Source organism: Cololabis saira, chromosome 3 (genome assembly GCF_033807715.1).
Source record: "Cololabis saira isolate AMF1-May2022 chromosome 3, fColSai1.1, whole genome shotgun sequence".
In the NCBI taxonomy this organism is placed as follows: Eukaryota; Metazoa; Chordata; class Actinopteri; order Beloniformes; family Belonidae; genus Cololabis; species Cololabis saira.
In genome coordinates this window covers 41,563,355-41,579,615 of record NC_084589.1, presented here as the reverse complement: position 1 = coordinate 41,579,615, position 16,261 = coordinate 41,563,355, and the positions used below count along the sequence as shown (strand labels likewise).

Below are 16,261 nucleotides of genomic sequence, written 5' to 3'. Positions count from 1 at the left end.
GTCTGGAAAAGTGTAAGTCTGTTTTGGACATGCCAAAAGTTGTGCCAGTGGTTGGGGGTTCAGTTCCAAACACGACCCCCTGCAGGGACTAGTTAATGCACTCTTGGCCCCGTAAGGAGCTTTGCTTGATAGCCTCCTCCTAATGGCATATGTGATGTATCTGTGAGGATCTTTACGGACTGATGTTAAGCTCAGACCCTGAACCTCTTGTGATCTAATCTTTAAACGTCTCTTCCTCTCAGCAAGTTTCCATCAACACACCAAAGAGCTGGATACCTGCAACATCCACTGAAGTTTAATCACTGCAAATTGGGTCTGATTTGGGGATAAAAGGAATAATGCATGTGGGGTCATGAAGTCGTACATGTGTGCCGGACTTCACATGCACGCACAGAAACAGTGCACCTGTACATGCGAAGGTATGCGTCTGTTTCTATCTGCCATTGTTAGTCCTGAGACTGTCACTTCCGCTACGAGCCGTTTGACAGGTGGAAGCAGTGAGTTTATTGAAGAATTTATTTTCTGGCACAGACGCAGCGAGTGCCGTCTTTGAGGTCGTCCGGAGGCTAATCCCTCCAACAGTTCTACGATGCACTGCTGTCTAAACCATCAACCCAGCAGACACAGGATAAGATGAAAAAAAAACCCACACATAGACACACAAAAGCATTATATTCAGAACATATTTGATCCTGTCTTTGATGTACGGATAAACAGGTACCTTTGACATCTACACACACCTGATGACAAACACAACTTTCATCATGCCCCCCCTGCTGCTGCTGCAACAGGTCTTCAGTTCAAACTGTTGAGGCTCGAAAAAACAGACAGTAACGACTGCCACAAATTTGAGATATCAGAGATAATGATAGACGTGGAAGAAGACGGGTATTAACGAGGGCTGGAGTAAAGGAGCTCATACTGAAAGAGTTACAAAAGAAACAGAACTAGAAAAATGGCAAAGAAAGATAAAGATGGAGAAAGTCTTTTGCAATATTGTAAAGACTAATTGGACTCAATCACCCATCAAGCATTTCTGTCTAGTTTCTAACATTCTCTGATGCTACTGGTCCAAAAGGTACTGTAGGTTCTGCAACAAAAATGCACCGATGCAAGAATCAGCAGCTGCACACCTGAAACGCACACACAAGCATGTCGTGCTCTGCTTCTAATCTATTGATTTTCAGGGTACAAAAATAAAACAAATATCTAACCTTATTTCTGACTATGTTTTTCCAGATCAGAATTTTGTAATCAGGTTCATTTCTGAAAGAGCTACTTAACCTCAGTGTGTATAACCCACCCCAAAGCAATAGTTCCTCTCCCTGCTGACAGCTGACAGCAGACTTTTATATCTTTTTCCTTTTTCATGCTGCTAATAAAATTTGTAAAGGAAAGAGGTCAAGAGTCTCCTAATAATGTGGGCCACATAGCTGTAGTTGCTATAAAGTTATACCAACATGCACTGGCCATGAGGAGTTACTTAAAGCCCAGACAAAACCAGTCTGAAACCGGAAGAATAATATACTGTACATATTATTGATCTCTGGAAGTTGTTGGTGTTAAACTTCACCTTTGTTACCCACGCTAACGTGCACAAATGTCAGAGCTCAAGAAGTCGGTATTTTTATTTCCTGTTCATTTTGAGACCACCCTGGTGTCAGTCCACCAGAATCCTCACGTACGTTTCTGGAGCCGTCTCCCTTTCAGCGCCTCGTTAGCCTAATTGGATTAACGAAGAAAAACCTTCTGATGGGCTGATGATTTCGGTGCGGCCTTTTTTTGCTCTGACAACTCACAAAACTAAGTTTTGTAGAAGGAAACTGATCTACTTTCCACTTGTTCTCATGGTTCCACGTGCTTATGTAATTACTGTAGAAAATTACACAAAAACACTTGATTTTATCAAACAGCATCATAAATCATGCCGAACGAAGTATAAATGGAAAATAGATCTAAATGAGCAAAGTCCCTTTTATTTTATTAATGTTTGAATTAAAAATAAGTTAATTGAAAACATGAAAAGTGTACCCATTTTAAGTCAAACTAGGATCATTTTAATTAGCTCTCACTTTTCAGCAACAGTTGCATGTCGTGGGTATAAGTATTGAATTAAAAGAGTTTGGATTATTTTGTTCACACTTTCAGTCAATATGATGCAAAGCGACAAGACAAGTACCACAAAGACAGAAATAATTGGGGTGAATGTAATGCAGATGTTGTGTAAATACAGTTCATCTGTGGGACGGCCCACAGTAACAGAACTGAACTGGTTTTATTGGTGAGTAACATATTTAAAACATTACTGATGAAGCTTATACAAAGTTCTTTGTGTATAAAAGTCTGCATTTTTTGTGGAATACCCAAATAAAACTGACACAGATGGTTAGATGGAAATGTTTGGAAGAACGCGGTTAAGAAATTAGTACTTCAGAGGAGAAATCCAGCGGACGTCATCTTTCATCCAGTTAGAGCCACAGCCAGAGACTTGATCAGGGACCAAATCTGAGTTGGCAGGGTCAAGAGGAGGTCGAGTCAGCGCTGGGGGATTCAGGGTTTCAGAGCCAGTCCGGGTGGCAGGCCCGCTCAGGCCCAAATGAGACAGAACCAACCAAAGAAAAGTATTTTCTTTGTTGTCCTACCAGTTTAGACCATCAAACAGTATTACATAACAAGATTCTTCCCTGTATGTATGAGAGTTTTCTGTGTGTGTGTGTGTGTGTGTGTGTGTGTGTGTGTGTGTGTGTGTGTGTGAGTGTGCATGTGTTTGTTTGTGTGTGTGTGTGTGTGTGTGTGTGAGTGTGCATGTGTGTGTGTGCGTGTGTGTGTTTGTGTGTGTGTGTGTGTGTGTGTGTGTGTGTGTGTGTGTTGTCTCTGTGCCAGTATCACCCGCTGGTAATTAGGATGGCTTCCAGCTCCTCTGGTGAAGGTTGTGTGATGGTCATAATGAGAAGAGATTGGCTTGCCCACTTGGATGTGTGTGTGTGTGTGTGTGTGTGTGTATTTCGGTCATGCTGACTGTTTGGGGGCGGCGACGCCTGAAGGCCAAGTGCCATTAGCCAGCGCTGGCGTGCAGCCGACCCCCACACCCCGCTTTTTTGCTTCACCCAGATATTTCTGTCGAGGGAAGCCACTAAACCTCCCCCCGTCCCGAGGGGCTCTGATTGGCCACGACACACTATAAAGACGAACCTGATTGGTTGTGACATCTGGGGTCCTCCAGCTAGTTTGGTGACCCAGACAGAGCAGACGGGGGTGGGACAGAAAACAAACAGAAGTAGGAGGTAAAATTAGCTCATTAATGACAAATTAATTAATAATGCTCTGTGTTTTACAGCTTCTCAAACATCTTTCTTCTTTTCTATTCTTCCAGCCTTTCCATCTTCTCACATCCTCTTACACATGTCATCCCTGCTTGTCCTCTCTACTCTTTAATTTCCCCAGCTCCTCTTTTTTCTCCTTTTTTGTATCGCCTTTACTTCAAATCCTCCGATCTCTCAGCGTTTGCCTTTTTTTTTCCCCCCCATCCATCACATAAATCCTTTTCATTTTTGACTCCACAGGTGTCGGGATGGAGAAAGGATGTGTCGCCATGGAAACGGCGCTGGCCTCGCTGGAGTTAATCTGGTGCTGCAAACCCGACAAGATCTACAACGGCACACATTAAACACACAAAGCCAGCCCACACAAAGGGATGCACACGCCGAATAAGTCCATGTTTATCGTACAGAAAAGTGGTTTTATGAGTTTGGAAAGAAATGTGCCGCTATCCGAGCGTGGGGATGTGTGTATCTGTGTGTGGACTTACACGTGCACCACCTGTCCATGCAGGTGGTCTTTTATGCACATACATCTGCACAGCTGGTTGATTTCCTTGGTTCTGAATCAAATTCATGTGCAACTCTGGCTGGTTTTAAGTTTATTTTGAAGTAGCTCCAAATCTCAATAAAAAAAAAATGTGACAATTTTGGTTTTAGCAGTTCTTAAGTGTGCATTTTTTAATAGGTCAATATATATGACTGAATTACAGTTTTGAAAGCTGTCAGTTTTCTTACTAATAAGCTTTGAATATGATCTGAAATGAACTTCCTCTTGCAAAAGCACCAAATGGCTTTCAGAAGTGCGGGACATGAAATCTGCATTAAAAAGAAATACATCAAATCACTCGGAAGCATTTAAATTAGAAAGAAAGCTGAACTATGAAGAAATTGTAGCTGCAACAGCTCAGAATGACTGACAGAAGCATGTTCTGATCTGACACCCTTCCCAAACATAACCGTTACTAAACAATCCTGATCTGACATTTCTACATCTATTGTTGGTTTTAGTTGAAATAAACTCTTAATTAACTGAATGCAACAGTTTCACATCTATGAAGATCATTTCATTTTTTATGCTTTTCCATTTAACTTTTCAACCTGAAGACAAATCATTGGATAAAACCAAGGAATCGATCCTCGCTGTCATTACAACGCAGCTCAAGTGCATGATGACGCAACGCAGATAAACGGAAGCGAGGGCTCATCATTTGGTGAATAATCTGTTGTTTAGTTTATGTAATTCAACACCCTAAATAAGTTATGGTGTTATCTAAATGTTTGTATTCCATAATTTCCCCAACTGAGATCCATTTAGTCACAGAACCTGAGCCAAATTAACCTGAAGCCAAATGAATAAAAAAAAACCTGACAGGTTGTTGGAGTAATATGAACCGTTACAGGTCTGAAAACATGACATTTTGTAAGGGAAAGACAAGCCATCAAAGAGATCCAGGTGTGATTTATCATTCATAAAACGAAGTGATAAAGTGGAAATTACTGTAATGTCTCTTTTTCTACTCATTTTTAGTTAGCACATAAAAAAAGTTGGAGGAAAAGAGAAAAGTAAAAAGAATCTCAATCAAGATGTATCCATTTAAGGTGAATAAATGCAACGGAAATATCAAATAAACATTGCACTGAGCTCATTTGACTTATAGATGCACAAAACTGTTATCTGAGTGCTTCCAAACGACCTCGGCTATCTCTCGGCCCTCCCCTGTCGACGCGGCGCAGATTTGACTCGTTTCACAATTGCAACCACAAAAAGAAAAAGCGTAACAGAGAGATGGTACAAAACAGGGATTGGTTACAGAACTGATTAAATAAAAAAGTGTAGCCCGGACGATGACTGCACTCCAGGTTACAGATTTCTATTTCTTAGTTCTCAGATTCTGGGTTTTAAATTGCAGAACATTTGGCTTTGAATTGACGCCATTACGCAGAGTTGTCTTTTTAATAGTCACCAGGCTTTCCATCGTCTTTGCTCTGGCTTCTTTTTGCACTAGTACTGGCCACCTAAGGGTCTGGGATAATCATCATCTTACTCCAATTAATGACATTAAAATATACTACACTGGCTGTTCACATGAAAAGAGGAAACAGATGCTAATGTTTGACTTTTTCTTCCTTGTCATAACAATTGCAGAGGGCTTTTTCACTTAAACATAAGGCGTTTGGGCGTTTACTCAGACGCTTGTCATTCATATTAATCTTAAGTTACTGTATTATATAATGCTCTGCTGTGCTGTCTCCATAAGTCATAACGCCAGAATGACAGTGATACTATTACAAAGTTAATAAACCACAAAATATATATTTTTTATTCTCTGGACTGATTGCTTTATGGACAACGATTCTGCTGGATTTATGGTGAAATAACTGAAAGAAAAATAGCATCACGTAAACCAAACACATCCTGCTGTCTAATTATCTGTGCTCTGCCAAACCTGGTCTGTTGCCATGACAGGTGTGTGTGTGTGTGTGTGTGTGTGTGTGTGTGTGTGTGTGTGTGTGTGTGTGTGTGTGTGTGTGTGTGTGTGTGTGTGTGTGTGTGTGTGTGTGTGTGTGTGTGTGTGTGTGTGTGTGTGTGTGTGTGTGTCTGCTGCTCGCAGTAGGGTGTGATGGGCGGACTGAATACTGATATGACAGTCTGCTGTAGGAGAGAGCGTGCACAGTCAGGGAAGAAGAGGGACGCTTGTGCACGAGCATGAACTCAATGACTCGCTTCACCAAGTGTATGCTAAAACAGACACACACACACACGAACATGCATACGCACAAACACACAAATCACAGTAAAAATGCACATTTTCCAGCTCTTTTTGATGCACACGTTTTACACAAACAGGCAGACGCAAATCAAAAGTGTCTCCAGTGTTTTTCCAGCCTTTGTTTCACACGAACAAACACGCTCGCTTCAGATATGAAACACAGAAATATGTAAATTAATGTTCAAGGACGTGCAGAGTTTACGGACAGCGCCGACTCAGCACTGCTAAAAAAGTATATGCACTCTGGATCGTCTTTAAGTCAGGATGCACAAGCATCCCATTACCGTCAAACTTTGCCAGGATTGCTTTATGACCCGCTCCCGCCGCGTTGAAGCCCCTCAGGTGGAGCAGCGTCAAGGACGAGCGGCGCCAGCAGACGGCGTGCAGGTCAGAGCAGCGTCAGAGAACACCTGTGCACCGGTGACTTGCAAGAATCACTGCCACACAAGGATTTTCAATGACATGTTGATGCGCGGGAGTTTGAGAAGAACTCTGACTTTTTCTGATGCTGGCATTTTGGACATTTTCAACATTTACTCCTAATTTCTTTCTTTCAACTGAGTCACACATATTCTTTGCATGTGGACTAGGCCTGTGTTGAAAAAAATCGATTTCCCAATTCTAAATCGATTCTCATATTCATTCCTAAAAATCGATTAATATGTCTAAAGATCGATTTTTTTTTCTGTTATTTATTTATGTATTTTTTTTTCATCATTACATTACAACTTTTGGTTATTTTTTTGTTTATCCCCAAATAAGGAATGTTTTGTTGGACACGAGAATAACTGGTGCCATGTTTTTGCCTTTAAATATGTTTAAAGGTATGAAAACATTAAAGTGTTAGGTTATAATTGCATAAATTGTCTATATTTCATTACTTTATTCACTGTCTTGGGGTTACATTTGCAAAAAATGCTAAAAACCAAATGCTCAAAAATTTAAAACCAAAATAGACCGAAAATGGAACAAATAAAAACGGAATGTGGGAAAAAATAAAACCGATTTCATCCATCTCTGTTTGCTGCTCTGGATCTGTTTGGTAATTCTGACCCACATGATGTTTCTGAAAGCAGTTCTATCAGCATTCTGGGAGCTGATTGGTCCTTACAGCATCATTAGCTGACAATACTTGCTGTTTAATCTCAATATAATACTAGTAGTAATATTTTGCATAACTACAGTCATATAATTCATGCAACAGCTCAAAAAACAGTTTTAATAACACTAACCCAAATCAATATCGGAATCGAATCGGATCCAATCAAATCTTGATAATCGATTCTGAATCTTAAGAATCGGAATCGAATCGATTCTTGACTTTCGATCCCCAGCCCTAATATGTTAGTTTGTTCTCCCAAAACAGTCAGGTATTGCAAAGATTACATAAAATGCAGAAGCAGCCGTCAATGAACATCACCAGCTTGAATCACTGGGGTCATGTCACACGTGGGTGGTTATTCTCAGCAGAGAAACAAGGAACGGCAAGTGTAGGTGGATTCTGCTAATTGCACAGCATTCTTTTTCATTGTCTGAGTGTTTGGAGGGGACCGAGGGACGGGTATCCGAGGTGCAGAGGTAAGTGGTTCATTCAAATGATGCAGCAACCAAGGACAAATGACTCAGGGAATCAAAAGGAAGAAAAACAGGTGCTGCAACAGATTTCTTGTGCCACATGATTTTGTCAGCAAGAACAAGGTGCTAAACTGGAAAGATGCTCAGATTTCATTGACAAAAAGTGACAAGAATTAGTCACTTTTCAATTGAAATTCCTTTATATAGCATCTATTACAATCTAAAACCGTTTCTAGGTGCTTTTCAAATAGCTCCCAAGCATGACCCCTGATAAAATATTAAAGAAGCAATGGCAGGTAAAAAAAAAAGGGAGAAAACCCTTTCAACCACACAGCGGCGAGAAAAACTCCCCTTTAAGAGGGAAGAAACCTTGAGCAGGACCTGGTTGAATGCCAGCTTGGTAGAGCAAGAAAAGAGGACGGAGACGATGAAGAACAGAGAGAGGAGATTGTTTTCAAGCAGTAAAACCACCAGACAACAGTCAGTGAATAAATCAGATTAAAATAACAGTAAACTGAAGTTTTATTTCTTTTTCGCTGCAGCTGCTTTTGGAAGAAAGCTTTTTAAACTCGCTCTGAACATAAAAACAAAGACACGTTTTAAGAACTGCCACACTTTGTTTCACTATTTTAAAATTACACAAGGCTTCTGTGCCACAACCTCAGGCCGCACCCTGCCCGCCGCCTGGCAGCCAACAGAGCCCCCTAACACTGAATAAGATGGAAATGGTATCAAATATGAACAGCTGGATAATGCAACAAACTTTGTGAAGTGTTTTAAGAGCTTATTTCTGCAGCTCATCAAGTGAAGGCAGCATTTGAGTGGGTGGGAGGACAGCGTTCACTTTTACATAACCATGACATTTCTAACTGAGCTAAAGGTTCCCTAAACTTTAGTCGTCCGCGGCTTAAACCGAATGACATTTTCGATCTATGAATTTCCCCGTCTCACAGAACTGAGTTGCTCTTTTTCTGTATGAGGATCGTGCAAAGTGCTGTCTGTCAAAACAGAACACTGATACATCCTGTTTAAAATGCAATGTACCTTCTTATAAATGTAAACATTATAATTATAATTTCATTCATAGTAAAAGAACTAAGCAGCATAGAAACATGAACACATGAGCTCACATATATGCAGAGGTGTCAAGTAACAAAGTACAAATACTTTGTTACCTTACTTAAGTAGAAATTTTGGTTATCTATAGGCTAATTTTCACGCAATTATCTGTACTTTTTACTCCTTACATTTTAAAAACGGCCTCGTTACTCTATTTTATTTCGGCCTTTAAAAAAAAATATCCAGTTAAATTGCTCCATCCGGATAGAGTGAATTTGGTTGTGGTTGTTTCAGATGTTCTTGTCCAGTTTTGTTCTTACATCCGTTCCCTCAGATTCCTGCAACTAAACTTGGATGTACATTCCAATAAAGGTTAGGATAAATGATAACATGCCTCTGAAGTTTGACTTTTTGCACCATTACAATACTTATAGGCAACTAGTCATCATATCTGCTGCTCTCTGAAACACATGTTAATGCTCAATAGTACACATATATGCTTCTTTAATATATTTGCATTATACTAAGATGCATTCATTTTCAATGGCTTTTGTCCTTAATGGCTTTTTTCCCCCTTACATTACTTTTACTTTTATACTTTAAGTAGTTTTGAAACCAGTACTTTTATACTTTTACTCGAGTAAAAAACTTGAGATGATACTTCAACTTCTACAGGAGTATTTTTAAACTCTAGTATCTATACTTCTACCTGAGTAATGAATGTGAATACTTTTGACACCTCTGCATATATGACAATTCATCTCCACTTTAACTGGTCGGGTATTTCTGCTTGAAAAAAAAAAAGAGTTATTTTACTTTATTTAAAAGACACAACATTTGATACCACGTATGTCATTTACAACAGAGGCCTTGTAGTATGTAGTTTCAAGTCTATAATAGCCACAACGCTGGTAACATCCACAATCACAGCTCATGCCAGCAGCATACTGCACAATCTGACACTAGAAGTCACATAACAGTGGATTATCAGTCTGGTAATGCCAGTCTCCACCCTTGACAAGGTAAACACTCACCTGAGGCCAAAGCTGGAAGCTCAATCACCATTCCTGGATCATTGTTAAGCCAGATATGTCAGGGTTTAACATTCCCTCCAGCCTTTCAGTTTCTGTTTTGCCCCACCTGTGTCTCATCTGCCCTGATTGTCTGCACCTGTGTCTCGTCGTGTCTCGTTATCCCCTGTGTATATCTGGTCTTGTCATTCCCTTGCTCCCTGTCGGTCTGCACTGTTTTCCTTCCTCCATGTTTCCTGCCACATTTTTCCCTGCTCAAGTTTTTTGATCCCTGTTTTGTTACTTTTGATCCTGCCAAGCAGCGCTTTGTTTTTGGTTTTGTGGAATAAATCCTGGTTTTTGAAACTCCTGCTCTCCTGCGTTTGGGTCCACATCAAACACCAGTCTTGACAAGATAGGTAGGTGTCCCCAACTAGGATATAACCTCTAGCTATATATGTGTAGGCATTGTTAAATATTCTTCTTTTAGTCCTTTTCACTGTCATAATGATGTGAAACAGTGATGTTTTCATGGTGAAAAACAATCCTAAAAGCTGAACACATTTTGCAGGGTCATGATGACGAAGCGCGGCTGGAGTTAATCCCAGCTGTCATCACGCGAGAGCCGAGCTACACCCAGGACAGGTCATCAGGTCATCGCAGGGCCGACTGTGAAATCATTATGCAGAGATACCCAATCAAGAGTGATATTATCTTCACATTAGAGCTGAAAGTGATGGACTACACCCATTCTCAACAGCTTTAGATACACAGACACACAAACAAACACGGCCAACGGATGGAGAGTAACTTTGAGTATTGAAATCCATCCATCATTCTGAGCTTCATTAAATAAACACACAGCCTCAACACGTCATGACTGTGATATGAAAACACTGCACGACCGGGCCGATGTCGGTGGACATGTGTGGTTTCCATGGTAACCAAACAGAGGAGGGGGGAGACAGAGGAAGCGAGAACATTGTTCATCAATGACCGAGAGAAAAAAACGCAGATGAAACTGTTTTGTACATTTCTTCTATTATTTTCTACGTTTTCTGTACAAATGCTGGACTTTGGGTTAGTAGAATCACGGAGGGAGGATTTGGCTTAAAGATTAACCAGCTGTGCATCAAAGAGAATATGTCAGACAGCAGATATGTGTCAGCGGGCCAGAGGCGAAAAGACACCGTGAGAGGAGGAGAGAGCTTTAACTCCACGAGTTTCAGTGATGAATTCAGTGAGTGTCGAACATAATTCCTTCATCCATCACCTCGGCCACCCATGGGGGAGGGGAGGTGGAAAAAGACATCAGAATGTCATCAGCACTAAACACACACACGGCGGAGGATTCAAAATGGACAATGAAAGAGTTAAAATAATAATAATTAAAATAAATTATGGAAATGCGTGTCTTCTGGTCGGGGTCAGTTGGATTTGCTTAACTGAGCATCATTTGCAGATGTGGGGCAAGCTGCCGCCTCCACTTCACCGGTGAAGCGAGAAATGTATGTGGCGACGGGGGGTAGGAGGAAGAGGAGGAGGAGGAGGAGGAGGAGGGTTAGCCCAAGGTTGTCATCTGCACCAGATCTGCCAACTTGTTTCTGTTTCAGTGCAGATGCACCTGAACTTGAACAGACAGATACTCCCCCGGGAGCAAAGGAGACAAGTGACAAACGCACCTGAACAAGACATGTGTGTGGTCAAATGGGAGATTGGGTGTATTGTCCTTTATTCTCTTTGCCCCAAACAAAGGAAAAATGGCCATCTTGTCCACACAGCTGTAACGGCAGTCTCCGTCTGTACAAACATCACTTTAGTCCAGACTGATCTCAGAAACCGCTATAGACGTTCCCCGTCCACAGAAGATGAATATTAGACACAAAGCAGCAGCAGCTTTACAGTCTCCGTTCACAACAACCTGCATATGGACACGTTCATTACAGACAGCTTATCTATTAAGCCAGCACTATGTTGGATTATACTGGAGTTGAACTGTGATAAATTACATTTGGACCTATAGGGAAAAACCTTTTTTTTATGTATATATTTGATATTATCACCGGAAGACAGCACGATAATTAGGGTCCCAGCTTTGGGCAGTATTAAAATGCATCTTTGACAAAAACAGGTATACATTTTGAGCAATATGTTAAATTGCTGGACAACTGCCAAGGACTCCGAACGAGACTTTGCCCATCCAAGACATATTTGTTTTAGATTATGTTAATTACATGCGTGCTGATGACCTTTAGACAAGCTGACAGGTGTATTCTTAATCTTCAGAGGAACAAAGGCACTACTGTCTTCCCTCATTGCTCTTCTAATACAACATCAGAAAATAGTGACTTATATACCGATATATCATCCATCCATCCATCCATCCATCCATCCATCCATCTATCCACTTCTACTTATCCAACTTCAGGTTGTGGAGGCAGCAAAGCTGTCCGAACCTCTCTCTCCCTGCATGCCCACCTCCTACAGCTCGACCAGGGACATTTTAAAACAGTTATAAGCCAGCTAAGAGATGTAAACTCTCCACAGCATCATGATATATTTTTTTGGAGGGGAGGAGCTCCACCCAGTTGAACGAGCCCAAAAAAAAAAACCCTCTCAGAGGGACGACTAGGGGGCATCCTAACTAGATGCCAAAACCATCTCAGCTGGCACCAAACACTGCTATTTGGATTCAACTACACAAGCCCCTTGCAGGAACTAATTCCCAGTATTCCTGTTTTTGAAGCTCATGAGTAAGAGGAGGGCATTCACTTCCACCACATTTCTGTATAACTACTTCAACTTTCAAGGTTAGACTGAAGCTTCATGTGAGAAAATCACAGAGCACATAAAAAAGACCAACAAACTTACCCAACGTAAACAGTTAAAAAAGATCGTTTTTAGAAACTGATAAAAGAGGGTGTTTTAAAGTTCTAAAGTTCTAAAATTTTAAAGTTCATCCATCAAATATTTAAGGTGTTTTGTTTTTTAAAAAGTAAGAATTTTTGTGTATCATTTCATACCTGGGGCTTTGAAGGGAGGAATATTGCTGTTGTGTCTGGTTTTTTCAGCCAAATCCATGAAGTAATATCAATAAAAGCTCATCAAAATTTGAGAGGTCTGCTGGGTGCAATTAAACCACAGCAAAGAAAATGAAAAAAAACCTCAAACTGTAGCAAACCAGATGAAATAGAGATGGGAGGTAACATTTGTGTGAAAAGAAACACTTTTAATGATTGAGTAAAATCTGAAATAACTACAGTTCTACATGTAAAACCACTTAGCATACTGTCACTCTCACATGAGACGTCTGGAGAACCTGTTGAAAACTATTTAAAAACTGCTTAGTTGCTCCAAAGTCATATTTAGGTTAAAAAAAGAAAGAGAGAGGGAGAGAGAGACCTCATATCTAAGACATTGTAGTGGGGGAAATCTGAAGCCAACAGTGTTGAATGAAAATGACATAATTTAGTGTTAGATCACTGGATTTGCCTCAGATGTTCATCTCACATAAAAAAACTGCTCTTTGGAGGTCCAATAAGAACAGAAACACAGTAGGCCTATTCAAAAAAATCAGCCTGATTATTTTACATTATATACACAAGACTGATTTTATTCCGTGCGCGCTCCTGCGTTAATAATCACAAGGCGTCGTCGCCGGCGTGCGCACAAAGTCTGAGACAGAGAGGCACAGAAAGGCCCAGGAAAAGGCTTCGTGTCCTTCTTTTTGAACGTTTCTTCCGTTTTTTTTTTTTTTCTGTTCTGTGTGTCAGAATGTCCCCTCATGAATTATTCATCACCCCCCCTCCCGTCACAACTAATCCTCTTCTTTGTGTGGCTGCGCGGAGCCTGCGCGCCTCGGGGATCTGCTCCACAGCCTCTACTGGACGCTGTCACTGTCACAAACCTAAAGTCCTCCAATAATATTCCTGCAGTGGATTCATGTGTGCCTGCGGAGCTCGGAGTTGTTGATACACTGACCTGATTTCAGCTGTGGCTGCCTTGTATGCAGCAGACTTTGCTCCATCGGTATTCCTTCAATTATGGATACTGAGCGGTGTTTTAACCCCCCCAGTGCCACATCAGGACTTCCACTCCGCTTCCCCTCTCAGACAGCACTGATCTACCTTTATTATACATTTATTTATCAGGATGTCCCTTATAACCGACGATAATAAATAAATAAATGTTGGAACCTCACATATAGTAGAAATAACGTTGTGCCACTCGTCCCCGCAGGGTTTCAGCGCGTCCATGTGGGTTCACACTGACCCCATTGTTACCTCCCGGTGCTTTCATAAAGACTTACACTGCCGACTTGCGTCTTTACCCTGACCTAATTTTTTTTCATACGTTTTGTTTTGTCCCCTGTGACATCTATATAGTCCGTGACAGGAATTACAGTCCAAAAAATGAGCTTTCCATTACTTAATCATCCGATTTGACCCATTTGCATCAATAAAAACTCATTTGGAATGATATATTTTTGGTTGTATGTAATATTTGCTCTAATTATTGAAGGGGAAATGCTTAAAACCCCAGATCTTGTGAGGAATTATAGGAGATTTCCTTCCCTTGGAAGTGTTAAGGTGTGAGGATGTTCCCCAGATGTTTCCAGACAGTGTCTAATTGATATCAGTTGAATGTGAAATGCTTCCTAACCTACAATCCGAGTCTCACTGACCTCCTTTCTGGCTGCCATGTGGGAGTGTGTTAAGGTACCGTGAATCCGCAGAGAAGATGTGCTGCTGCAGCGGGAAAAAAATTAAGCAAGTGATGTGGATGCTTGTGCATGCCCGTGCATGCTTGTGCATGCTTGTGCATGCTCGTGGTTTCTCCGTGAAGGACAGGCAGCTCTTACCGTGGACCAGCGGGATCAGGTGCAGCGCCAGGACGCACGACAGCAGCGATAGTCTCCACCAGCATCCCGTGCAAACGCTCCTCTCCTTCCTCTGCATCCTTGCTGTGCAAATGTTGGTGTGAGGCGATCAAGACAAAAGAATACAATCCCGGGGTTCACTTGTGGTGAAAAGAGTTCAGAAATGTTGCAGGGGAGTCCTCCGGACGGACAGGTGGATGTGAGAGTGCGGTCTAGACTCCAGCCAGCCGGTGCTTCTCCTCCATAGCCGCTTGGCGTTTGCGTCTCCGCCGCTGATTCTCTGTGTCGGCACCGTGCAGCAGGCTGAGGAGGGTTAGGGCTCCATTGCCTTGAGGATCTGCGGTGGGAGAAGCGAGGGTGCAGGTTTTGCTTGGCTTGGCTTGGCTTGGCTCGGCTCGGGTCTTATGGCTGACAGGGACACGGACGCACGGCGGTGTGCTGCGCGCTCGGCAGCCGTCTCATCATCTGAGCAGGAGAAAAGGATTGTCTGTTGGCCCCCTCCTCTTCTCCCCCCACGTCCCCTCATCCTCACCCCTCCTTCCTATCTTCGCTTTTCCCAGTTTTGCCTCCTCTTCCTCCTTCCTTTTCCCAAAACTTCACTCTACTTTCCCCCTCGTCTCCCCTTTTCCTCATGATTTCCAATCTTTTCTCTTAAAACTTCCTATTTTTGTTTTCCAAACCTATCCACAGTCCTTCTCTTGTTTGGCTGTATTTCCTGGCTTTTACTTTGTTTCCTCATCAAGATGCCTGCTCTTTCTCAATTTCATTTTCCAAAGTTTTTATAGTCTCTGTTTTGCAGAATTGTTTTCTTTGTCAACAAATATTCAATCCCATTTTCATTTCATGAAACATATTGTTTTATTTTCTGCAGTCATACAGTCTCTCTTCAGCTGTTTCAGCTCTTTTTTTTAACAAAACAAATGTTTTTCCTTTACGCTCCTTCTTTCCTGCCAGTTTTCCTCCTCCCTAATCTGAGATTCAGACTTTTTATTCTCACTTTTCTTGTCACTTTTCCTCAAACCCCCCCGGTCCCTGTTCCCTGTTCCCCTTCAGCCTCTAGCCTCTTCCTTCCTGCTCCCTCCCACGCTCCATGCCTCCTTCCCTCTTTCCCCAAAGGTTGCAGCCATTCATCTGGGAGTGTCGGATCTCAATAGAAGTCCACAATCCTGTCTGCCCACTTTTTTCCTTTTTTTTTTTTTTCAAAGGGAGCTCAGTCTATTTTGAAGGAGCTCCACTTCCTCTCGCCCCCCAGTAATCCGCACGACAGTGTCGTCTGAGACTGAAATAATAATATTAATAAGGGTGATGTTTTACATTGTCTAAACAACCCGCTTTGTGTTATGGTGTGATACTGAGAAGCAAACAAAAAAAGTAGGTGGAGGGGGTCATGGAGGGTGTTTGGGTGATGGGGGGGGGGGGGGGGGGGGGGTTGATGATGTCGGGGGTAAATGGGAGGGATGCACATGGTGATGAATGCCCAAGAGCCCTGAGGGTAATGATCGTGGTGGGGGTCGTGGGCATTCTTCCACACAAACACACAAAAGCATAGAGAAGGAGAGAGGGGGTGGGCAACGGGAGATGTGTGTGTGAGTGTGTACATATGTGAATGTATAAGCAACACATGTGCATGTGTTTGTAACTGCAAAT

The 16,261-nt window shown here is 41.8% G+C and overlaps 1 protein-coding gene across 8 annotated transcripts in view; it reads right to left on the bottom strand.

The window, feature by feature from the left end:
- cspg5a (chondroitin sulfate proteoglycan 5a) overlaps positions 1–15,010 on the bottom strand; it is a 69,723-nt gene extending 54,713 nt beyond the window's left edge. For all 8 annotated transcript variants that reach the window (XM_061717532.1, XM_061717534.1, XM_061717536.1 and 5 more), the window contains exon 1: positions 14,597–15,010. In XM_061717532.1, coding sequence (XP_061573516.1) covers positions 14,597–14,693 — 97 coding nt within the window. In that variant the 5' untranslated portion in view covers positions 14,694–15,010. The remainder of the gene's footprint in view (positions 1–14,596) is intronic.
- Between the last annotated feature and the right edge of the window lie 1,251 nt (positions 15,011–16,261).